Genomic DNA, 25,156 nt, shown 5'->3' with positions numbered 1-25,156 from the left:
AAACATATATGCACCCAATGCAGGAGCACCCAAATTCATAAAAAAAAAACTCCTGGAAGATATCAAAGGAGAGATCGACAACAATACAATCATAGTAGGGGACTTTAATACACCACTGACAACACTGGATAAGCCCTCTAGACAAACAATCAGCAAAGATACAGCAATCCTAAATGACTCACTAGATCAGATGGACTTAATAGACATCTTCAGAACACTTCACCCCAAAGACAGGGAATATACATTCTACTCAAATGCTCATAAGCCATATTCAAAAATAGACCATATATTGGGTCACAAGCAACGTATCCCCAAATTCAAGAAGATTGAAATTATAAAAAGCGTCTTCGCAGATCACGATGGCATAATATTAGAAATAAACTGCAATAAAAACAACCCAAAATACTCAAACACCTGGAAGCTGAATAGCATGCTATTAAATATTGATTGGGTTACCAATGAAATCAAAGAAGAAATTCAAAACATCCTGGAAACTAATGACAATGAAAACACAACAATCCAAAACCTATGGGACACAATGAAAGCAGTCCTGAGAGGGAAGTTTATAGCTCTACAGGCCTATCTCAAAAAAACAAGAAAAAATGGTAGTAAATCAGCTAACTCTACAACTCAAAGAATTAGAAAGCGAGCAACAAGAAAACCCCAGAGTGAGCAGAAGGAAGGAGATAATAAAGATTAGAGCAGAAATAAATGACATAGAGACCAAAAAAAAAACAATACAGAAAATCAATGAAACCAAGAGCTGGTTCTTTGAAAGGATAAACAAGATTGACAAACCTCTAGCCAGACTCACCAAGAAGCAAAGAGAGAGGACCCAAATAAACAAAATCAGAAACGATAGAGGCGAAATAACAACAGACCCCACAGAAATACAAATGATTGTTAAAAAATACTATGGACAGCTCTACTCCAACAAAGCAGACAACCTGGAGGAAATGGACAAATTCCTAGAAAAATACAACATTCCAAAACTCAATCAGGAAGAATCTAAAAATCTCAACAGGCCAATAACTATGGAAGAAATTGAAGCAGTCATCAAAAAGCTTCCAGCAAACAAAAGCCCAGGACCAGACGGCTTCACAGGGGAGTTTTATCAAACATTCAAGGAAGAACTAAAACCTATCCTCCTCAGACTACTACAAAAAATTCAAGAGGAAGGAACACTTCCAAGCTCATTCTATGAAGCCAGCATCACCCTAATACCAAAACCAGGTAAAGACAACACAATGAAGGAGAATTACAGGCCAATATCCCTCATGAACATAGATGCCAAAATCCTCAACAAAATCTTAGCACATCGGATCCAGCAGTACATCAGAAAGATCATACACCATGACCAAGTAGGATTTATCCCAGGGATGCAAGGATGGTACAATATCCGCAAATCAATAAACGTGATACATCACATAAACAAATTGAAAGAAAAAAAACCCACATGGTCATATCAATTGATGCAGAAAAAGCATTTGACAAAATTCAACACCCATTTTTGATAAAAACTCTCACCAAGGTGGGAGTAGATGGATCATACCTCAACATAATAAAAGCCATATATGACAGGCCCACAGCCAACATCATACTCAATGGACAAAAACTAACACCATTTCCCCTAAGAACAGGAACAACACAGGGATGCCCCCTCTCACCACTCCTGTTCAACATAGTACTGGAAGTGTTAACCATTGCAATTCGGCAAGAAGAAGAAATAAAAGGCATCCAAATTGGAAAAGAGGAAGTAAAACTGTCCTTATTTGCAGACGACATGATATTATACATACAAAACCCTAGAGACTCCATCCAAAAGCTACTAGACTTAATACATGAATTTGGCAATGTAGCAGGATACAAAATTAACCCCAAGAAATCTGAGGCATTTCTATACACCAATAGTGAACTTTCAGAAAGAGAGATTATAAAAACAATCCCGTTTACCATCGCACCAAAAAAATTAAGCTACCTAGGAATAAACTTAACTAAAGAGGTAAAAGACCTCTACTCAGAAAACTACAGGACGTTGAAAAAAGATATAGAGGAAGACATAAACAGATGGAAGAACATACCGTGTTCATGGATTGGTAGAATCAACATCATTAAAATGTCCATACTACCCAAAGCAATCTATAAATTCAACGCACTTCCCCTTAAAATACCAACGGCATACTTCAGAGATCTAGAACGAACTCTCCAAAAATTCATCTGGAATAAAAAAAGACCCCGAATAGCTGCAGCAATCCTGAAAAAGACCAAAGTAGGTGGGATCTCAATACCAGATATCAAGTTGTATTACAAAGCCACTGTTCTCAAAACTGCCTGGTACTGGCACAAGAATAGGCATATAGATCAATGGAATAGAATAGAGAGCCCCGAAATCGGCCCGAACCAATATGCTCAATTAATATTTGACAAAGGAGGCAAGAACATACAATGGAGCCAAGATAGTCTCTTCAATAAATGGTGTTGGGAAAATTGGACAGATATATGCAAGAAAATGAAACTAGTCCACCAACTTACACCATACACAAAAATAAACTCAAAATGGATAAAGGACTTAAATGTACGACAGGAAACCATAAAAATTCTAGAAGAATCCAAAGGCAACAAAATCTCAGACCTATGCCGAAGCAATTTCTTCACTGATACAGCTCCTAGAGCACTTGAAACTAAAGAGAAAATGAACAAATGGGACTACATCAAAATAAAAAGCTTCTGCACAGCAAAAGAAACCATCAACCAAACAACGAGAAAACCCACTGTGTGGGAAAACATATTTGCCAATGTCATATCTGATAAGGGCTTAATCTCCAAAATTTATAGGGAACTCATCCAACTCAACAAAAGGAAGATAAACAATCCAATCAAAAAATGGGCAAAGGACCTAAATAGACACCTTTCAAAAGAGGACATTCAGAAAGCCAAGAGACATATGAAAACATGCTCAAAGTCACTAATCATCCGAGAGATGCAAATCAAAACAACAATGAGGTACCATCTCACACCTGTCAGACTGGCTATCATCAACAAATCAACAAACGACAAGTGCTGGAGAGGATGTGGAGAAAAAGGAACACTTGTGCACTGCTGGTGGGAATGCAGACTGGTGCAGCCACTATGGAAGACTGTATGGAGTTTCCTTAAAAAACTGAAAATGGAACTCCCATTTGACCCTGTGATCCCACTCCTAGGAATATATCCCAAGAAACCAGAAACACCAACCAGAAAGGATATATGCACCCCTATGTTCATAGCAGCACAATTCACCATAGCTAAGATCTGGAAACAGCCTAAGTGCCCATCAGTAGATGAATGGATTAGAAAACTGTGGTACATCTACACGATGGAATACTATGCTGCTCTAAAAAGAAGGAACTCTTACCATTTGCAACGTCATGGATGGAACTGGAGAGCATTATGCTAAGTGAAATAAGCCAGTCAATGAAGGAAAAATACCACATGATCTCACTCATTCATGGATAATAGAGACCATTATAAACTTTTGAACAATAATAGATACAGAGGCATAGCTGCCTCAAACAGATTGTCAAACTGCAGCGGGAAGGCCGGGGAGGGTTGGGGGGCAGGAGGTAGGGGGGTAAGAGATCAACTAATGGACTTGTATGCATGCATATAAGCATAACCAGTGGACATAAGACATTGGGGGATAGGGGAGGCTAGGGGACTGTCTAGGGCGGGGGGATAAAATGGACACATATGTAATACCCTTTGTAATACTTTAAGCAATAAATTAAAAAAAAAAGTTCACTATTGTCCCTATTTGTCATATGACATATACTTTTTCCAAAGAGGAGTGATAGATGTGCAACAGAAATTACATTTACCCCTTATTGAAATTATCAAGTGAATCCTAGCTGTTTTGGACCATTGGGTAGAAGTGATGGCGAACCTATGACACGCATGTCAGAGGTGACACGCGAACTCATTTTTTTGGTTGATTTTTTTGTTGTTGTTAAATGGCAGTTAATTATATAAAATAAATATCAAAAATATAAATCTTTGTTTTAGTATGGTTGCAAATGTAAAAAAAATTCTATATGTGACATGTCACCAGAGTTAAGTTAGGTTTTTTCAAAAGGCTGACACGCCAAGCTCAGAAGATTCGCCAAGAGCCTCACCCTGGGGACTGAAGTGTCCCAGGTAACATTTTGTTGAAGGTCACCTGCCCAGGTGGTGGGGGCAAGAAGGCTCAATCCCCGGTAGGGGCCTACAAGAGGCAACTGATCAATGATTCTCTCTCATCACTAATGTTTCTATCCCTCTTTCCCTCTCCCTATCTCTCTAAAAACTTGTGCACTTGGGGGTGAGGGTGAGGGGTGGGGCTAGACCCCTCAACCTGACCTGCACCCTCTGTCATGTTCGGGGACCCCGGCCACTCCTGGCCTAGGCACAGGCCTACAGGCTTGGGCGGCCTGGCTCCCGAGGCCCCATTTTGTCAAGAGAACAAAGTCAGCGTATGTTACAGCCCTCACAGAACCTAGTACACTGCATCTGTGCATACAACTGCCTCGTTCATGTGTCTGCTTCGCCCTACTGTATTACTAACATCTTGAGGACATAGCTCTGTCTTATCCTGCTTCATCTTCAGTGCCTGGCCTGCTGCTATGGACCTGAGAGGGTTTGTTGAGTGCGTGAATAATGAATGAGTGAATGAGTGAATGAATGAGCAAGTAAGTGAATGAACAAGCAGCTAAGGGGCGGGAACTTCTGCCGCATTGCCATGGCAACGCGGCAGAAGTTCCAGCCTCACACACGGCTCCCTGAAGCCCACCCTGGAAAGTTCCCCCCTGTTCCCAGTGGCCTGGGACCCCTCTCCTCGCTGCATACTGAATTACTAACATCTTGAGGACATAGCTCTGTCTTATACTACTTCAACTTCTGTGCCTGGCCCGGTGCCATGGACCTGAGAGGGTTTGGTGAGTGAGTGAATGAGTGAGTGAATGGGTGAATGAATGAGCAAGTAAGTGAATGAGAAAGCAGCTACCTGTTGGGATAGTTGCACTCTGCTTTGGGCTGCCTGATGCAAACCCCGGGAAGTTCCCGCCCTGCTCCCAGCGGCCCCACTCCCCTCTGCCAGCTGCATAGTTTGCGCAGGGCAAAGGCAGCCCAGGTGTGCGTTTTGGCAGATACATGCATTAGCACCTGGCAGCCTCCGATCCCCATGGGAGGGCCGTTTGTGGGCGTGGCCATTGGCAGAGCAGTGCATGAGCAACTGTCAGCCAGGGATCCCTGCGGGAGGGCCGTTTGTGGGCGTGGCTGCTGGCTGATCTCTGTGGTCCCGCTGCCAGCCCTGGGTCTGTTCTCATAAGGGCCACCTGCTGTCCCGGTCGCAAATAGCAGGCCTGGATGGCAGCAAGGCAGGCAGGATGGCGCTGCCCCGCCCTGCCTGCCATATGCAAATTAGCCACCATCTTGGTTGGCAGTTAATTTGCATATCTCCTTGATTAGCCATGTCGGAGGTACGGTTAATTACCATGTTTGTCTACTATTAGATAGGAGATATATATACATATATATAAAATTAGCCAATGAAACATAATGAATGAGCCTCAGGAGTTCCAAATAATGTTTCTAGAGCTCTCTTCACTCTTAAATACAAGAGGTTACATTACTGTATGAACATCAGCATCTTCCAAGTATTCATCCTACTCTGGCTATGACAGTTAACATTAGTAAATATGGCTATTGAAAAAGAGCCTGCTGTAGTTGTTTACCATCTCCCAAGGCAAACATTTCTGAAGAGTGATTATTGATGTAGAGTACTTACCTTTCTAAATTGTCCCCTTTTTTTGCTTCTTAAATAGACAGCGTGTGAAGATTGTGTCTTACAGGTAGTTGTTACCATGACTTGGATCACTTATAATAAGCACATTTAAGATAATTCTGATACCTTGTAATGTGGCAACATTTTTCAACATCAGAATATTCCACTGACTTCCCCTTTTAGTTTTCATTTTTTTAAAAATCAAAATGACATTGTTTCTGGATCTATTTTTTCATGGATTTATTTTGTTCATTAGATTCCACATATGAGTGAGATCATGTGATACTTACCTTTCCCTGACTGGCTTATTTCATTTAGCATAATATTCTCCAGGTCAATCCATGCTGTTGCAAATACTTCTATCTTGCAAGTGCTTGATCTGTCCTCTAATTGTTTCCTTCTATAGTAGATATTTCATTTTAATTTTATAAATCTATTTTCTTCCCTTAAAATTCTGAGAATAGGAATTTGAATTTTTAGTAAAATTATCTTTTATTTCAATATTTTATCTGAGTTTTCCCCCACAATGACATAGTTTTGTGTGTTTATTGTGATCCTCTATTTTACCCTCCTCATACATCTGGCAAACCTTTTCCATTTATATTTATGAATAAAGGACTTACTTGATTCACCTCGGTAAGTAGCATGGATCTGATCTAGAATTGTGATGTCCATTTCACTACTAGGGTTTTGTTCAAAATGGGAGAGTGGAGTGTGTTAGTTATTCAGTTTCTTTCTCATTTGGGGATACATGGCATAGAGCTTATAGGTAGAATAGGAACACTTTCTGATGCCAAAATAAACACAATATTTCTCACATTAGAACAGTAGTTTGTTTTTTTGCTTGTAGGAAAATGTGTCCTATTGTTTCCCTTCTCTGCAGGTCTGTAATTGTCTTAAATTCATTCACTGTCTTGGAGTGTAGTTAGGGAGATTAAAAGGCTCAGATGCCAAAGATCTTTACTGTCCTATGTAAGGAGGGATGGGGTAGGGTTAGAGCTGAGCAAGTTAAAACAGATCTGCTCTTCACAGAGCAGCTATTTACTCTCACAATTGACCAAGGATCATCTGCAGTGTTGCAATTTCATTTACTCTGTTCTTAGAGTAAGGGGTCTCCATCTTGCTACCCAGATGTTAACAAATGTTAATATCTGCATATTTTAGTAAACCAAAAACTGTAGGTTAAATACAGGAATACTTTCTTTTAATCCATGCCCAATCCCATTCTATTCACCCTTTTACCAGAGGTAAGCACAGCTGTGATTTTAAGGATATATTTTATACATTTAGCATGAACATTCATCCACATTCAAAGGGTCGAAGACCATCCACCTATCTGCACCCTCATATGCATTGTTAATAAGGTGTAGGTTAATTTTCTGTTTTCCCAGGTGCCACGGAATACCTCCTCCTCCACCCAGGTTCACATGAAATAACTTCTCCTCCATGCTGGGACCCACGGAATACCTCCTACTCCATGCAGGATTCTATGGAATCCCTATTCCCACCTCCATAAGGGTCATATAGAATCCCTCCTCCCTCCATCAAGATCCTATGGAATCCCTCCTCCCTCCATCCAGGGTCCTATGGAATCCCTCCTCCCTCAATCCAGGGAACTATGGAATCCCTCCTCCCTCCCTCCCTACATCAGAATCCTATGGAATACCCATCTCTCTTTTCATCCAGGATCCTATGGAAGCCCTCCTCCCTCCATCAGGGTCTCATGGTATCCCTCCTCCCACCATCCAGGATCCTAAGGAATCCGTCCTCCCACCCTGAAACATGGTCCTAGGATATCCCTCCTCTCGGAAACCAGGGTCCTATGGAATCCCTCCTCCCTCTATCCAGGATCCTATGGAATCGCTCCTCTCTTCCTCCAAAAGGATCCTAGGGATCCTTTCTCCCTCCCTCCATCTGGGTCCTTGGAAATCCCTCCTAACTCCTCCATCGAGGGTCCTCTGGAATCCCTCCACCCTCCATCAGGGTCCTATGGAATCCCTCCTTACTGCTCCAGCAGGATCCTAAGGAATCCCTCCTCTCTCCATCCAGGGTCCTATGGAATCCTTCCTCCCTCCATCAGGGACCTGTGGAATCCTTCCTCTCTCCTCCATAAGGATATTATGGAATCCCTCCTCACTCCATCCATCTGGGTCCTATGGAATCCCCCCTCCCTCCATCAGGGTCCCATGGTATTCCTCCTCCCTCCATCCATGGTCCTATGGAATCCCTCCTCCCTCCCTCCTTCAGGGTCCTATGGAATCCCTCCTCCCTCCTCCAACAGGGCCGTATGGAAGCCCATCTTCCTACTCCATCAGGATCCTATGGAATCTCTACACCCTCCTTCCATAAGGATGCTATGGATTCCTTCCTCCCTCCATCAGGATCCTATTGAATCCCTCCTCCCTCCTCCATCAGGGCCCTATGGAATAACTCCTCCCTCCCCCATCAAGATCCTAAGGACTTCCTCCTACTTCCATCAGGGTCCTATGGAATCCCTCCTTCCTCCATCCAGGGTCCTATGGAATTCCTCTTCCTTCCTCAATCACGGTCCTATGGAATCCCTTCTCCCACCTCCATCTGGTTCCAATAGAATCCTCCCTCCTTCCATCAGGGTACTATGGAATTCCTCCTCCCTCGATTAGGGTCCTATGGAATCCCACCTCCCTCCTGTCATCAGGGTCCTATGGAATACCTCCTCCCTTCATCACAGTCCTATGGAATCCCTCCTCCCTCCATCCAGGATCTTATCGAATCCCTCCTCCCTCCTTCCAACTGGATCATACGGAATACTTTCTCCCTTGCTCCATCTGGGTCCTATGGACTCCCTCTCCTTCCTCCATCCAAGGTCCTATGGAATCCCTCCTCCCTCATTCATCAGGATCCTAAGGAATTCCTATTCTCTCTGTCCAGGGTCCTATGGAGTCCCTCCTCCCTCCATCAGGGTCGTATGGATTCCCTCCTCCCCCCATAAGTGTCTTATGCAATCCCTCTTCCCTCCTACATCAGGGCCCTATGGAATCCCTCCTACCTCCTTCCATCAGGATCCTATGGAATCCCTCCTCCTCCCTCCATCAGGATCCTATGGAATTCCTCCTCCTTCCATCAGGGCCCTATGGAATCCCTCCTCCTTCCTCCATCAGGATCCTTTGGAATCCCTCTTCCCTCCTCCATGACTGTCCCATGGAATCCCTCCTCCTTACATCCAGTGTCCTATGGGATCCCACCTCCCTACCTCCTATGGAATATCTCCCTCCCGTCATCGGTGCCCTATGGAATCCCTCCTCCCTCCATCAGGGTCGTACGGAATCCCTCCTCCCAACTCCATCCAGGCTTCCTATGAAATTCCTCCTCCCTCCTCCATCCTGGGTTCTCTGGAATTCCACCCACTCCATCAGGGTCCTATGGAATTCCTCCTTCCTCCTCCAGCAGGATCCTAAGGAATTCCTCCTCTCTCCATCCAAGGTCCTATGGAATCCCTCCTCCCTCCATCAGGGACCTATGGAATCCCTCATCTCTCCTCCAACAGGATCTTATGGAATCCCTCCTCACTCCATCCATTGGGTCCTATAGAACCCCTCCTCCTTCACTCCAGGGTCCTATGGAATTCCTCCTCTCTCCATCTAGGGTCATATGGAATTCCTCCTCTCTCCATCTAGGGTCCTATGGAATTCCTCCTCCTTCCATCCAGGGTCCTGTGGTATCCCTCCTCCCTCCATCAGGGTCCCATGATATTCCTCGTTCCTCCATCCATGGTCCCATGGAATCGCTCCTTCCTCATCTATCAAGAGTCCTATGGAATCCTTCCTCACTCCGTCCAGGATCCTAACAAATCCCTCCTCCCTCCCTCCAACTGTGTCCTATGGAATCCTTTTTCTGTCTCTCCATCTGGGTCCTTTGGACTCCATCCTACCTCCTCCATCCAGGATCCTATGAAATCCCTCCTCCCTGCATCAGGGTCCTATGGAATCCCTCCTCCCTCCATCAGGGTCCTATGGAATCACTCCTCCCTCCTCCATCAGGATCCTATGGAATCCCTCCTCCATCCATCAGGGTCCTGTGGAATCGCTCCTCCTTCCCTCCATCAGGGTACTATGGAGTCCCTCCTCCCTCTATCCAGGGTCCTATGGAATCCCTCCTCCATCAATCAGGGTCCTGTGGAATCCCTCCTCCTTCCCTCCATCAGGGTCCTATGGAGTCCCTCCTCCCTCCATCCAGGGTCCTATGGAATCCCTCCTCCATCCATCAGGTTTCTATGGAATTCCTCCTTCCTCCTTCATCACGGTCCTATGGAATCCCTTCTTCCACCTCCATCAGGGTCCTATGGAATCCCCCCTCCCCCCTCCATCAGGGTCCTATGGAACCCCTCCTTCATTCAATAGGGTCCTATGGAATCCCTCCTCTCTCCTCCCTCAGGGTCCTATGGAATCCCTCCTCCCTCCATCAGGGTCCTATGGAATCCCTCCTCCCTCCATAAGGGTCCCTTAGAATCACTCCTCCCTCCTCCATCCAGGGTCCCGAGCTGCACCTAATTGAGTCCTTGATGGAGACTCCTGGATACATGTTTTAAAACTGACACGTGAGGGATTTGCTCACAGGAATCAGAGAAAGACCTTTATTTATTTAAGAACCAATGACTTTATTTGAAGAGACAGCGGACCTTGAACATGGAACTGAGGTGCCCGTTTTGCACGGGCAATGTGGCCATGGGCATCCGGGCACGGGGCAGGGAGGCCCCCTCGGCTCTCGGGAAGGCAGTCCCGGTCAGTGCTCCTCTCCGTCGCCCAGGGTGAGCTTGTGGAGCAGGTCCTCCTCCAGGCCGGACTCGGGGGCCTGCATCTGGCGCAGCTGGCTGATGTGGCCGCCCAGCTCCTGGAGGAAGGCCGCCTGTGGGTGCAGGCAGTGGCTCTCCAGGAACTCGCACAGGTGGGCGTCCTCCCGGTGGGTGGCCCGGCGGTGCAGGTGCCGCAGGCCCTGGTCCACTCTCTTCGCCAGGAGCAGGGCCTGCTCCAGGGCCATCAGGCTGCTGTCCCACTGGTGCTGCTGCGGCCGGGGGACGTCCTCCAGCAGGACCCGGCCCCCGCGCTGGCTCTGCAGCCACACCAGCCGCTCCGCCTGCTCCCTCTTCTTGAGGGCCCGCTTCCGGAAGTACTGGGAGCCCTGCTGCCAGGCCCGGTCGGGCCTCTGGAAGTAGCCGGCGATGGAGGTGTACACGGAGGCCGCGTAGAGCTCCAGGCCGATCTGCTGGTTGATGGCGGCCTCGCAGTCTGGATGGTAGCGCTGGCGCTCAGAGGAGGGCGGAGGAGTGGCCATGTCTGCAGGCGCAGGAGCGGGTTGGAGGTTGAGGCTGAGTGGATGAGGCCGGCGGGTCACAGGTGTAGGCGGCTGGGGTCTCCCTAGGTCCTGGGTGAGGGCAGGGCACCAGAGTCAGGCGTCTGCAGCGACAAGACACGTGGAAGGCTGCGGGCCGCTGGTGGTGGCGGTTGGCTCTGAGGGGACCCGAAGCAGTGACCGTTACTCAGGGGTCTGGGGAGGGGCGGGGGGCCCCTCACAGGGGGGCCTGAGGGGGCCCCGAGGAGGCGGGCAGCGCTGACCTTCTCCAGATTCCATGCCCGTCTCATGCTGGGCCCTGGCCTTCATGGCATTTTAAAGTGTGACCCATGAGGAGAAGTGCAACCGCTGCCAGGACATCAACTGAACTTGATTTCTCGGAGCAACTTGTGTGAATGTGGTCCCCATGTGGTTGTGTCCTTAACCGCCGCCCAGCCCTTTTGGGGAATCCTTATTGCCTCAGCATGAATCCCAAAGCTTCATCAGAATGATGTCAGCGTCTGCACCCACAGTACCCACAGCCTGTCCCCGGTCCTCGGCCTTGTGACACAAGCGACCTGCACTTCCTCCTGTTCACCATCAAGGCCCCCCTCTCTGCGGGCAGAGCCCGGCCTCCACAGCCTCACCGACTCTCCGCCTCCCATCTTCCCTCCTGTGAACTGGCCTTCCCGCCCTTTACTCTGTCTCCTCTCCATCTCTCAGCACAGCCCTGAAACACATTCTGCCCGCCCTGTCTGCCCCCAAGGGGGACAGTTCCCATGGTCTCAACGCAGACATCCTAAAGATTCCATCAAAATGCTATTAGAACTGGTAAATGAATTTAGTAAAGTTACAGGATAAAAACTTAGTGTTCAGAAATCCATAGCATGGTTATGTACCAATCATGAAACATCAGAAAAGAAATTAAGAAAACATCCCATTTACAATTGCATCAAAAATACCTACCAGCAAATTTAACCAAAGAGGTAAAAACGTCTGAACTCTGAAAATAATAAGACAGTGAAGAACGCAATTGAAGAGGAAGCAAATAAATAAAAGCATATACTGTTTCTTATGGATAGGAACAATTAATGTAAAAAATGTCCATAGTACCAAAAGGATTATATAGATTCAACACAATCAATATCAAAATACCAGTGCCATTTACCATAGAACTGGAACAAATAATCCAAAAATTTTGACCCCAAATAGCCACAGCAATCTTGAGAAAGAAGAACAAAGTTGGAGGTATCATGCTACCATTGATAGAACTATTCTACAAGCCCCTAGTAATCAAAACAAAATGGTAATGGCAAAAGATGTCTAGCTCAATGAAACGGAATAACCCAGAAACAAACTCACACCTATACGGGCCATTAATCTATGGCAAAGGGGGGAAGAACATACAATGGAATAAGCACAGTCTAGTCCAGTGATGGCGAACCTTTTGAGCTCGGCATGTCAGCATTTTGAAAAACCCTAACTTAACTCTGGTGCCCTGTCACACATAGAAATTTTTTGATATTTGCAACTATGGTAAAACAAAGATTTATATTTTTGATATTTATTTTATATATTTAAATGCCATTTAACAAAGAAAAATCAACTAAAAAATGAGTTCACGTGTCATAGGTTCACCATCACTCTAGTCAATAAATGGTGCTGGGAAAACTGGACAAATACATGCAAAAATGATACTAGACCATTTTCTTACACTATATATCAGAATAAACTCAAAACTGATTAAAGAGTTAACTATAAGATGCAAACCCAGAAAACTCCTAGAAGAAAGATGGTCAGTAAACTTTTTGACATTGTTCTTAAATATATATATATATATATATATATATATATATATATATATATATATACTAGAGGCCCGGTGCACGAAATTCGTGGACTGGGGGATGGGGTTCCCTCAGCCAAGCCTGCCCCTCAGTCCAGGAGCCCTCAGTAGATGTCCTACTAATGGCCACAGTCTGGCAGCAGAGGCTCGGTGCAGGCGTCCCGTTTGTGTGTGTGTGTGTGTGTGTGTGTGTGTGTGTGTGTGTGTGTGTCTGCTGGGGGCCTGCCCCCAGCCACACCTGGGAGGTGCCCCTCTCTGTTGATCTCTCAGGCTCCTGGCCTCCACTGCATGTTGTACTCTCCCTTGAGCTGTGGCCAGGGTGAGGCGCCCTTTCCTGCTGTGGGATTGCCAGAGCAACCTAGGGACAGGCACACACAGGGCATGGCTGCAGGCCGCCCTTTCCTGCTCTGGGATCACCACAGTGATCCCAAGCGCAGGCACACAGGGAGGCTGGCTGCAGGCCCCCCTTTCCTGCTCCTTGATCGCCGCTGCAATCCCAAGGGCAGGCGCACAGGGGGGCTGGCTAGAGGCCGCTCTTTCCTCCTCAGGAATCGCAGTGGTGACCCAGGTGCTGGCGCACACATGGCTGGCTGCAGGCCACCTGTTGTAACGTACCCCGCGAATCACAGAAGGACGCCTCAAGAAGTCGAATTAAAGAGTCACATTGATTGCAACCCGGGACTATGAGGGGCCATTCCCAAATCTCATAGCCCTAAGATGGTGGCAAAACCAGACTTATATAGGCAAAATCACAAAGGTATTGATTACATCCCAGGGTTTGGAATGTGGCACCTGGCTCCCAAAAAAGCAGATTACAGAAGCAGAATTAAGCATGTTAATTACAGTTTCGGGTCTCGGGGTCACTGAATTGACAGGTATACATTATCTAGAGCCCTTGGGTCTCCCGACCACTGAGTTGTCAGGACAGTTTAGAGTAATTGTGCTTTCCTGGTCTCGGGACCACTGAGTCAGCTGGAACGCACCACCTGTGGCCACTAAAACAATTTAGGGTAATTGTGCTGTCCTGTTTCCCAGCTACAGAAGAATGTGCTCTCTAAGACCAGTATGATAACAATCAATGGAATAGTCATTCAATCGATAAGGCATTCAATCGAATGGGATGACTTATACAATTTAGAAAATCAAAGTAACCTGTCCATTGTTAAACAAAGCAAATAGGTACCATACTTCACACCCTTTCCTGCTCCATGATCTCTGGGGCAATCCCATGGGCAGGGGCACAGGGGGGCTGGCTAGAGGCCCCCCTTTCCTGCTCCATGATCGCAGCTGCAGGCGCACACGGAGGTTGGCTGCAGGCCCCCCTTTCCTCCTGTGGGATCGCAGTGGCGACCCAGGGGCAGGGGCACACGTGGGCTGGCTGCAGGCCCCCCTTTCCTGCTCCGTGATCGCAGCTGCGATTCCACAGGCAGGCGCACAGGGGGGCTGCCTAGAGACAGCCCTTTCCTGCTTCATGATCCCTGCAGCGACCCAGGGGCAGGTGCACAGGGGGGCTGGCTAGAGGCCGCTCTTTCCTGCTCAGGGATCTCAGTGGTGACCCAGGTGCAGGCGCACACAGGGCTGGCTGCAGGCCGCCCTTTCCTGCTCTGTGATCACCATGGCGACCCAGGGGCAGGCGCACATGGGGGCTGGCTAGAGACCACTCTTCCCTGCTCCCTGATCGCTGCAGTGACCCAGGGGCAGGCGCACAGGGGGACTAGCTGCAGGCCCCCCTTTCCTGCTATGGGATCTCCGGTTCCCCATCCCTGGCAGGGGCGGCCAGGGAAGAGGCAGGCACCGGCCTCTTCGGTGCCCCGCTCTGGCTTCTCTGATCACCGGCAGGGGGGCGGGCAAAGATGGCCGGTTCTCCCATTCAGGGCCAGGGGCCGTGCCTCCCGGCTCTTGCCTGCTGCCTGTATTTCCAATCACCGTCCTTTCCCTATGGCCTCCCATCATTGCGCCTCTGTATGCAAATTAACCGCCATCTTTGTTGGCAGTTAACCGCCATCTTTGTTGGCAGTTAATTTGCATATCACCCTGTTTAGCCAATGGGAAGGGTAGCGGATGTATGCTAATTACCATGTTTCTCTTTTATTAGATAGGACTAGAGTCCTGGTGCATGAATTCATGCATGGGTGGGGTCCAGAAGCCTGCCCCGATCAGTCTAATTGGGGCTGGGCCAGCCCAGGGGAGGGAACGTGAGAGGTTGATTGGTCAGCACCACCCCTGATCAGGCCGATTGGCCAGCCACAGTGCATGTCATAGTGACTGGTCATGTTGGTCACTTGGTTTTTTTATCCTATCTAATAATAGACAAACATGGTAATTAACCGTACCTCCAACACACTTCCCATTGGCTAATCAGGGTGATATGCAAATTAACTGCCAACCAAGATGGCGGCCGGGAGCCAGGCAGCTGAAGCGAACAGGAGGCTTACTTGATTCAGTGATGGAGGAAGCCAAGGTTCCCCGCCTGCCACTGCTGGCCTCTGAGCTGCACTCTAAGAAGCAATGCTGCAATTATAGAAGCTAAATAAACACCATGCTTTCAACCAGCCGGCCAAGCTGGATTTGCAACAGTGTTCCAATTATAGAAGCCAAACAAACCAGATACCTGAGTTCAGCAGCCGAGGTCTCAGAGCTGGAGCCGAGCCTCAGAGCTAAAGCTGGCTCTCAGCTGCAGTGACAGCCATAGAAGGTAAATAAATCCCAGAATAAAAAAAAAAAAAAAAGAAAGAAAAAAAGGAGAGGTTGGGAGCTTTAGTCACCAGACAGCCTGAAAACGGCCCTCAGCCACTCACCCAGACTGGCCAGGCACCCCAGGGGGGACACCCACCCTGTAGGTGGTGTGACTAACTGAAAACAGCCACCATCCCCTCATCCAGGCTGGCCAGGCACCCAAGCAGGACCCCCCCACCCTGATCCGGGACACCCTTCAGGGCAAAAGAAATGGCTCCCACCCATGCACCAGGCCTCTATAGTATATAGTGAAAGGGTAATATGCCTCCCATCAACGGGATTAGTGGAGCCGCCGGGCCTTCCAAACCCAGGATCAGCGGAGCCATAAAGCCTCCCGAACTTGAGAACAGCGGAGCTGTGAGGCCTCCCGAACCTGGGATCAGCGGAGCTGTGAGGCCTCCTAGCACCTGGATCAGCTGAGCAGCGAGACCTCACTGCCCTGGTGACAAGCAGAGCCGCAAGGCCTCCCAGGACTTTGATCAGTGGAGGCACGAGGCCTCCTGGCCCCTGAAGCAGTGTGAGAGGGGGCAACGCCCAAACCCCCAGATCGCCCTGTGGCTCTGTGTGTGACAGGGGGCGGGGCCACAACTCCCTATCCTCTCTGCTCTGTTCATGACAGGGGATGGCGCCCTAACCCCCTGATCGGCCCTGCTCTGTGCCTGATAGCGGGAAGCTCCCCAACCCCCTGATCTGCTCTGTACTGTGTGTGACAGGGGGTGGTGCCCCAACTCCCCTATTGGCCCTGCTCTGTGTGTGAGAGGGGGCAGCGCCCCAACCCCCTTATCGGCCCTGCTCTGTGCATGAGAGGGGGTGAATCCGCAACCTCCCCATTGACCCTGCCTTGATTGTGACAGGGGGTGGCACCTCCACCACCCAATCGGCCCTACCCTGATCGTGACTGAGGGTGGCGCCCCAACTCCCCAATCAGCCCTACTCTGAGCCTGACCAGGGGCTGCACCTAGGGATTGGGCCTGCCCTCTGCCAACCGGGAGCGGGCCTAAGCCAGCAGGTCATTATCTCCGAAGGGGTCCCAGACTGTGAGAGGTCACAAGTGGAGCTGAGGGACACGCCCCCCCGCCAGTGCACAAATTTTTGTGCACCAAGCCTCTAGTCTATACTAATAAAAGAGAAACATGGAAATTGGCATCACTCTGCTATGCCCACCAGCCAATCAGGATGAGTATGCAAATTAACCCAACAAAGATGGCGGTTAATTTGCATAAGCCAGTGGGAGAAAGATCAATATCATATGATCTCAGTCATATGTGAAAAATAACTAAGAACATAAAGTGATGAAAAAATAGACCTAGAGTCAAAGAGACATGGAACACACTAGGGAAAGAAGGAGAGGGTGGAGGGAGGAAGAATTCAACCACTGAACTCATGTGCGTATATGCATAACCCATGGACACAGACAATGGGATGGTGAAGGATTTGGGGGTAAGGTGCTGGGAGAGGTCACTAGGGTAAAAAAAGGGACATGTATAATACTTTCAGCAATAAAAAGAAAAGAAAAAGCCAGCTCTAACCGGTTTGGCTCAGTGGACTGAGCATTGGCCTGTAGATTGAAGGGTCCCATGTTTGATTCTGGTCAAGGGCACATGCCCAGGTTATGGGCTCAATCCCTAGTAGGGGGTGTGCAGGAGGCACATGATCAATAATTCTCATCATTGAAGTTTTCATCTCACTCCATCTCCTTTCCTCTCTGAAATGAATAAAAATATTTTTTTTTTAAAAAAGTCAAAGCTGTCTTTGGAAATTCAGGTCCCTGTGACCCCAGAACTGATCTTTCACAACATTGCCTTAGTGCACAATACCCGCAGGGCACTTGGAGTCTGCCTTTCTTCCCATGAGGACAAATGAAAACTCAGTTCTCATACTGAGACTAAGGATGTGAGATGGGGAGTGAGTGTGGAGGTTAAATGGAGGCCAGCTTGCAGTGTGGGGTGGCTAATGACCAGCTAATGATGCAATGACCGGCTAATAGTTTGAATTTAGAGTGGGTTTCATTGGTCTCTACACCTACCCTCCCCCAAATACACACACTCACAACCTAAACCTGATTGGACTGTCTCATGAGGAATTGGTCAAGAGGCTCAAGTGTTTGTGAGAAACTGGTTGATTTCTAAGAAATTCTTACTGCAAGTAGCTGCAGGGTGGGGTGAACAAGAAGAAAAGAGAAGAAAGGGGCTTAAAAAAGGAAACGGTAAGAGGGGGGAGACTATAAAAGAAGAGCCCAGCTGCACAGAGATCTCAGCTACTCCACGGGCCACCTCTTCAGTGTCCCCCGCAGCCCAGGATGAAATTGATTCTGCAGGGAAGAGGCTGTTATTGCTAAAAATGAGCTACAACGTGGCCACGGGGGAGAGCTACAAGGCCACTGCCTTCCAGAGACCCTTGCACCTGGGTTAGTGGTCCAGGTGCCATGGAAGCTGAAATGGATTTTGTGGACCCCTGAAATGAACAGAAGAACAGTGCAAAAGGCAGTGAGTATGACAAGCTCATTGTCTGTTGGGAAGCAATAACATTGACCAAGAGCTGATAAACAGAATAGAGAGAGCCAGGGGCCAGAGACTGCACCGCTTCCTGCACAGATGAACCTTCTTCTCAAACAGAGACGTGAACCAAGTCCTCGATGCCTATGAAAACAAGAAGCTGTTTCGCTGGTAAATGGGCAGGGGCCCCTCTTCCGAAGCCATGCATGTAGGCCACCACATCCCGTTCATTTTCACAAAGTGGCTGCGGGACATGTTGAATGTGCTCTTGCTCATCCGGATGGCAGATGAGTAGAAGTACCTGTGGAAGTCCTGACCCTGGACCAGGCCTATGGCTACTCCATGAAAAATGCCAAGGACATCATCACCTGTGGCTTTGACATCAACAAGCCCATCTTCTCTGACCTCGACTACATGGGGGTGAGCACAGACTTCTACAAGAATATGGTGAAGATCAGAAGCACGTGACCTTCAACCAAGTGAAAGGCATTTTTTGGCTTTGCAGACAGTGATTGCAAGGGGAAGATCAGCTTTCCTGCCATCCAGGCTGCTCCCTCCTTCAGTAACTCATTCCCACAGAACTTTGGGAGCGAGATGGACGTCCAAGGCCTCAGCCCCTGTGCCATCAACCAGGATCCTTACTTCAGGATGACAAGAGATGTCACACCCAGGATTTTCTATCCTAAACCACCCTGCTGCACTCGACCTTCTTCCCCTCCCTGCAGGGGACTCTGACCCAAAGGAGTGCCAGTGACCCCAACTGGTCCACTTCCTCACAGACACAGCCAAGCAGATCAAGTCCAAGGTCAACAAGTATGTGTTTTATGGACGGAGACACATCATGGAGGAGCACAGGCAGTTTGGGGGAAATGGCCACCTGGACGTGTCCTTCATGTACATGACCTTCTTGCTGGAGGATGAGGACAAGCTGGAGCAGATCAGGAAGGATTACAGCAGTGGAGCCATGCTCACCTGGGAGCTCAAGAAGGAGCTCATGCAGGTCCTGCAGCCCCTCCTGGCAGAGCACCAGTCCAGGTGCAAGTAGGCTATGGAAGAGATATTCAAAGAATTCTTGACACACACCCCCACCCCTGCCCAGAGCTGTCCTATGACTTTCAATAATGCCCATTTTATATCTGCACAGAAGGAACCATAATTTATCCAGAGGCTCTGTCACGTGGCTTCCGGTTCCTGGTGTCTGTAACTCTGTGTGTCTGTCAGTACTGTTTCTCCCTGTGTCATCCTTTCCAAAGACACCCTGTGAGCTGCCTGCTCTGCCCCTAGGAGGACCTCCATTGGACAACATCCCACTCTACATACACCCTTAAAGCCTGATGGTTATACAGCCTTTGGTCTAGGTGTTCATTTCAGGAAGTTTAATGGGCACAGGCCTATTTCAGCCCATCCCCCCAAAATCAAACAGAAATGCTAGCTGTGCTTTTGACTGAGAGATCTCCCAGCTTGAAAGCTGCTTTTCACACTGAGTATTAGCCCCAGGTGGCCCCTTTTATTAAGTTGAGTCTGTGGGAGAAACTTTCCAGCTCACTTCCTGAAATCCATACCTCATGTGTTCTCCTGGAACCTCTGCCCTTCCCTGAGCCTCCCCATGCTGCTTCCAGGGACTGGCCCTAAGCAGACACTGTGCCCCCACCCTGTGGCAGCTGAGGGGAATGTGTGTTCTTTGTAGAAACCTTTGTCCTGACACTTGATTGGCTCGGAGGACTGCAAAGAGCAGTGCCTTGCTGGTGTCCTGGGCTGTAGAGAACAAACAGCAGCCCTAGGCACCAAAGAAAACATTCAGTCTTGTGCCCTGTGTAGTCTGGGAAAGCAGAAGAATATCCCAGGAAATCCCTTCATGGAGGTGAAGGGTCGACTCCTTAGCACAATACCCTAAATAAATTAATTTTGGTCCCATGGGTGGTGGGTGTATGGATAGAATATATATGTGACATACAATCCATGTTTCCTGGCCAACCTACCTTTGTGGACATCCCATTGAATTAATTAGCCATTTCAGTGGAAAGAAAGTTAGTCTGTCTTTATCATGTTCAGGCTGCTTTACCTCACATTTAACACCCACATTTTTGGAGTCATGGGAAATCTCTGTATGACAAGTCATCACATGGAGAGATATTACAAGAAACAGGGACTATCATAAATATGATGATATGCCTCAGGGATTTTTGACCCTAAGGATATTAAAAGTCATAGGCAGATTTGAAAAGTGTTCAGAAAGTTCTAACTAAATAGTTAATTTTATAAAAATATTTTACTTTATTCTATTCCATAGATGAGCATGTATTATCTTCTGTTCAGCTAAAGAGTGGAATAATTGATTTAATATATGTATGAATATATTTTCCTTCTAGATCAGGGGGACAGTAAATTTTACTGTAAAAAATCAGATAGGAAATATTTTAGGCTTGCAGGCCATATGATCTCTGTGATAATTCCTAAATTCTCATGTCGTAGTGCAAAGGTAGCCATGGACAATTAAAAAAAAAATGCATAAAATTACTTCGGCTACGGGTTACAAGTTGTGCTTAACAAAATAATTGTCGTAATGCATTATAAATTGAGTATTATCGGAGCGATAGTTCTTTCATTATGCACGATTATCTTGGAATTCATCCCAAGTTGTAGCTGGCACAATTTTTAATATACTTTTACTGATTTTCAGAGAGGGAGAGGAAGAGAGAGAAACATCAATGATGACACAGAAACATTAATCGGCTGCTTCCAGCATGTACCCCCCGCCCCAACACACACACTGGGGATCGAGCCAGCAACACGGGCATGTGCCCTGAGCAGGAATCAAACTATGACCTCCTGATACATAGGTCTACACTCAACCACTGAGCCACATAGGCTGGGCAACAAGATCCTTTTTAAGTAATTCATTTATTTATGGTCATTTTTAATGAATAATTGAAATGAAAATATAATACTCCTAACACAACCAAAACCAAGAGGAGTATATATAAATATTTACTTCATAGTTGGTAAAATACATAACACATTGAAGCAGAAGCTAATTCAGAAAGTTTTATTAGAAATAGGTGTTAAAAATTTACAGATATTGTGGAATCAAATTGTCCATACACAGTGAGGCACTCATGGTGAATTCTGACTTATGTTAAAATGAGAGAGACACACTATCCAAGTGAGCAGTAAATAGAAAATTGTCTAATCCTCTTCGTCCCCTGAATCCTCCTCTTTGGGTTTGGAGAGGAGTTTCATTACTCGGTGTATAGGAGTCTTCACAGACTCATAGTTCCATCCCTTCCTCATAAACATCTTCTCAATCACACCTGGCATCCTGTAGCCCTTGCTTACAATGAAATCTTTGAAGGCAATTGGTCCATAAAGTTCATCAATAATGTCTGGTTCAAGATGCCTTCCATCGGTCAAATGTTCCTTGTCAGGGACGGCTTTAGGGTCGGGAAAGGGCTGGTCATTGACCAGCTTTTTCCAGGATTTGGGGTCCAGGTACCATGCTCCATACCTTATCTTCTCCCGTTTGGGTTTATAAGGGTCTTGTTGTTTGCGGAGTTTCCTTTCCCAGTTACCTTCCTGCATGGAGAATTTTCTCTGCTGTATGTCATCTAGCTGTTTGCAGGGCCTTATATTCAAAGGAAGCTGGCTTATTTTCTTTATTTTGACTGTATTATGGGTGAGTGGGACCTCTAACTCAACTTGAAACTGTTTCATGAGGTCCTCTTCATCAATGCCTATGTCTCCAAAATTATCATCGATCCATCTGCAGAATTCACGAATTCTTCTTCTTGATTTCTGGAGCCCAGGATCCTTGGGGATATCCATTGTGCATGCTGCATTTGTCTCTTCCTCAGGAAACAAACTGAATAAATATGACTGGAGACTCTCCTTGGCCGTTTCCACGTAGGCTTGGTCTTCAGGTTCCAGGTTGTCCTCCTCGGGAGGTTCCAGGTTGAGCTTCCAGGCAGATTTGGGGTGGACTGCCTGGGGAGGCTCCAGGTTCACTGCCTCGGGAGGTTCTAAGTTCACTGCCTGAGGAGGCTCCAGGTTCACTGCCTGGGGAGGCTCCAGGTTGACCTCCTCAGGATGTTCTTCACACAGGTGTGTGGGGGTCTTCTTTCTTTCCTTGGTGCCCTCACAATACGCCCACGTGTCCTCCATCTTCCTGTCAGGATCTAGCACTTCCAGGACCTTGAGCAGGAGGTCTGGAGGGAGAGCTTCCTCCAGATTCGGGCAGTTAACCAAGGAATGCTGGGTCAGGCTGGCTTCAATGTTCTCTACAAAGGCCTTCCGTGCTCGCTGGGCTGGCGAGAGCTTGGAACACAGGTCCGCTCCCGTGGGCGGCTGCCTGTGAATCTTTTTGGGCGGAGGGCGGGGAATTCTATGAGCAATCATGGGGAGAAAGCCTTCCCGAGGGCCACGAGTGATCACATCTTCAGCAGATGGACAGCCCGTTCTGAAGTCGTCCAGTCCCTCCTTCACAAATACCCACCGCCGGCTGTCCATGGAGGTGGGGCACTTCCCAAGCTTGTTGTTCTGCCTGGAGAGATAGCGGGAAGGCAACCTGTCCCTGTCCTTGAACCAGGGCTTACATTTCATGCCCAGGGGCACGGGCTCCAGCGGTCCTGGCCCTAGCAGCCACTTCTTGCTGGGCTCCGGCTTCTTGTCCAGCTTCGGCCCTGACTGCCACGGCTTGATCAGCCCTGACTCTATGAGCGCCTTCTTCCTCAGGTCCGACTTTAACAGCCACCCCTTGTGGGGCTCAGGTAAGGGCCACTGCTGGCACGCCATGGCGCCCTTGGCCCAGGGCGCCCAGTGGCTTCAGGGGTTTGTTGTCCCAGCGGCCCCGTTGCTAGGAGACCATTGCCTGGTGCTGACTCATGCTTATTCTTTCCCGAGGTGGGTCAGCACGTGCCCCTGCACAGCCTGCATTGTCCGGGGATGGCCGGCAAGGTTGCATTCTTGCTTGTGGTACAGAACTGTTCCCGTGTATGGGCACTCCTCCACAGGTCAGCTCCCCATTCATCTTTTGATGGACTTTTGGACTGATTCCAGTTTGAAGCTGTTTGGAAATCAAGGGGTCACGAATATTTCACGTGTTCACATCTTCATACAAGTACTTTCATTTCTCCTGGATAAATTATAGGTAACAATTGAAAGGAGGGAGCTTCTGAGAACCATGTTTTTTCTATGTACTCACAGCCGTCAGGTTTTGATATCTGCCCAAATATGGGTGAAGTGAGTGAGGCATTGGGTATACAACTTAAGATGGCACCCCAAATCCCCCTCAGAAATCAAGATCAATTATCTTTTAAGGTAACATTTCAACATAATCAGGAAAACAGTGCCATAGTAAAGCCTGAGGACAAAGGATAGGTCAGTGCCCTACTATGGATCCTGTCTTTACTTAAAACCCATGTGTTGTTCACCATCCATTTTCTTTTTACAAATAATATTTGCCCTTTTTAGATACTGTTGTGTTTCTTGGAAAGAGCTTGATTCTTTGGGATCCTTTTTAAGATTTGATTTAAATAACCAGAGCAGTTCCCTGTGATAGTACATGGCTAAATACTGTTAGACCATGTGGTATGGTTAATTAACTGTTCCTCACTACTGAAGCAAGACCCTTCCATGTAAATTATTCAATGCCTGTGCAGCTAGAGATCTTCTAGTCTGGCTGACAGTAAAGGTCACTATTGCAGGCCCTGTGTGAGTATCAGTTATCAAGAATCCTTTCCAGTGGTTTCTTTCCTGGCTTCTAATATTCACACACGAGCTGATCAGTAATCCCCTGAATCATTCTTGTGGGGTGCAAGATTCTAGAGTTCCGTCTCTTTCTCTCATTTTGCTCTCTGGTTGTCTGCCTTGAGATCTCTACCCACCTTGTTCTCTGTGGTGTCTTAGCTCCATCTCCTTTACATAGCGTGACCTCTCTGAGCTGTGGCCTAGAAACAGAAGGAATGTGGAGCCATCATAGGAGTCACCTCATTTATTTCCTATCTGTGAGGCATCTGTCCCTGCTTCCTGATGTCCAGTGTCTTTCATAATTTTATCTTATTTTCTTTCATTATTTTTTCACGTGCTCCAGGGCATAAATCTGATACCTGTTACTCTACTTTGGCCAGAAGAGAAAATATGATCAACTTTTTTTGTTTCGTCTCCATCAATTTGTGAGTCTGCCTTTGCAAAGGTCTACCACGGCTTCCGAACTATCATGGGGAGAAAGCCCGCCCGAGGGCCATGAGTGTTCACATCTTCAGGAGATGGACAGCCCTTTGTGAAGTCGGGCTGTCCATCTCCTGGTACCGTCAATTCTTGCTATTCTCCATGATTAGAAATTGTAGATCACACCGACATTATTGAAACAAATGCCTCTTTTAAAATCCATACCAACCTATTTTACTTTTTTCCCTAATTCTCAGGATAACCATCTACTTCAACTTCCAAAAAATAAATAATAAACTTCTTAGCATATAACATTAGGTGTTTTACAATTTCAATGCAGCATGGATTTTTCTTGGTCATAGCCAATGATACACTAATACACAAATTGCAGATTAGATGTAATTCTTCAACCAAGGCAGCAACTTGAATCTTGTCCTCAAATACATTTTTTATTCATTTAGTTATTCAGCACACATTGGTTCAGTTCTCCTTTTGTATGAGGCAGTGTGTCCAATATTCAAACTCTTGCAATTAAAGATACAAACACTATATTTTCCCTATAATCAATTTCCCATCAATTTTTGCCATCTGATTATTTTAAAGATTTTCTTCAGACATCACCTTTGAAGTACATTCTTTCTGAGTAAGTGTTAAGTGAAGCAGGCTGAAATTGCAAATCAATGAAATAGCATTAAATATATTAATACAGCTAAGATGACTTAAGATGGTTGGTATAAATTAAAATATGAAGCTAAGGAATAGAAAATCAGTGACCACGATTCAGTGGGAACTCAATCTATTCTAGAAATCGTT

General features: G+C 47.2%; 2 protein-coding genes and 1 pseudogene across 3 annotated transcripts; 1 reads left to right on the top strand and 2 right to left on the bottom strand.

The window, feature by feature from the left end:
• Positions 1 to 10,558: 10,558 nt before the first annotated feature.
• On the bottom strand, positions 10,559 to 11,107 carry LOC308511554 (ferritin heavy chain-like; the record flags this gene model as incomplete). The annotated part of the gene is made up of 1 exon (XM_081081571.1): positions 10,559 to 11,107. The coding sequence occupies one exon, from the start codon at positions 11,105 to 11,107 to the stop codon at positions 10,559 to 10,561; it is 549 nt and encodes a 182-aa protein (XP_080937697.1).
• A 5,983-nt stretch (positions 11,108 to 17,090) lies between these two features.
• Positions 17,091 to 19,226, top strand: LOC308511553 (tryptophan--tRNA ligase, cytoplasmic-like; annotated as a pseudogene). The gene is made up of 2 exons: positions 17,091 to 17,126; positions 17,985 to 19,226. The product of its transcript is annotated as a tryptophan--tRNA ligase, cytoplasmic-like (transcript).
• A 2,141-nt stretch (positions 19,227 to 21,367) lies between these two features.
• Positions 21,368 to 22,969, bottom strand: LOC308511552 (protein FAM47E-like; the record flags this gene model as incomplete). The annotated part of the gene is made up of 2 exons (XM_081081570.1): positions 21,368 to 22,230; positions 22,318 to 22,969. 2 exons carry the CDS (start codon positions 22,967 to 22,969, stop codon positions 21,368 to 21,370), a joined length of 1,515 nt encoding a protein of 504 aa, XP_080937696.1.
• Between the last annotated feature and the right edge of the window lie 2,187 nt (positions 22,970 to 25,156).

Source organism: Myotis nattereri (assembly GCF_964212035.1).
Source record: "Myotis nattereri genome assembly, chromosome: X".
In the NCBI taxonomy this organism is placed as follows: Eukaryota; Metazoa; Chordata; class Mammalia; order Chiroptera; family Vespertilionidae; genus Myotis; species Myotis nattereri.
This window is presented reverse-complemented; position numbering and strand designations above follow the sequence as displayed.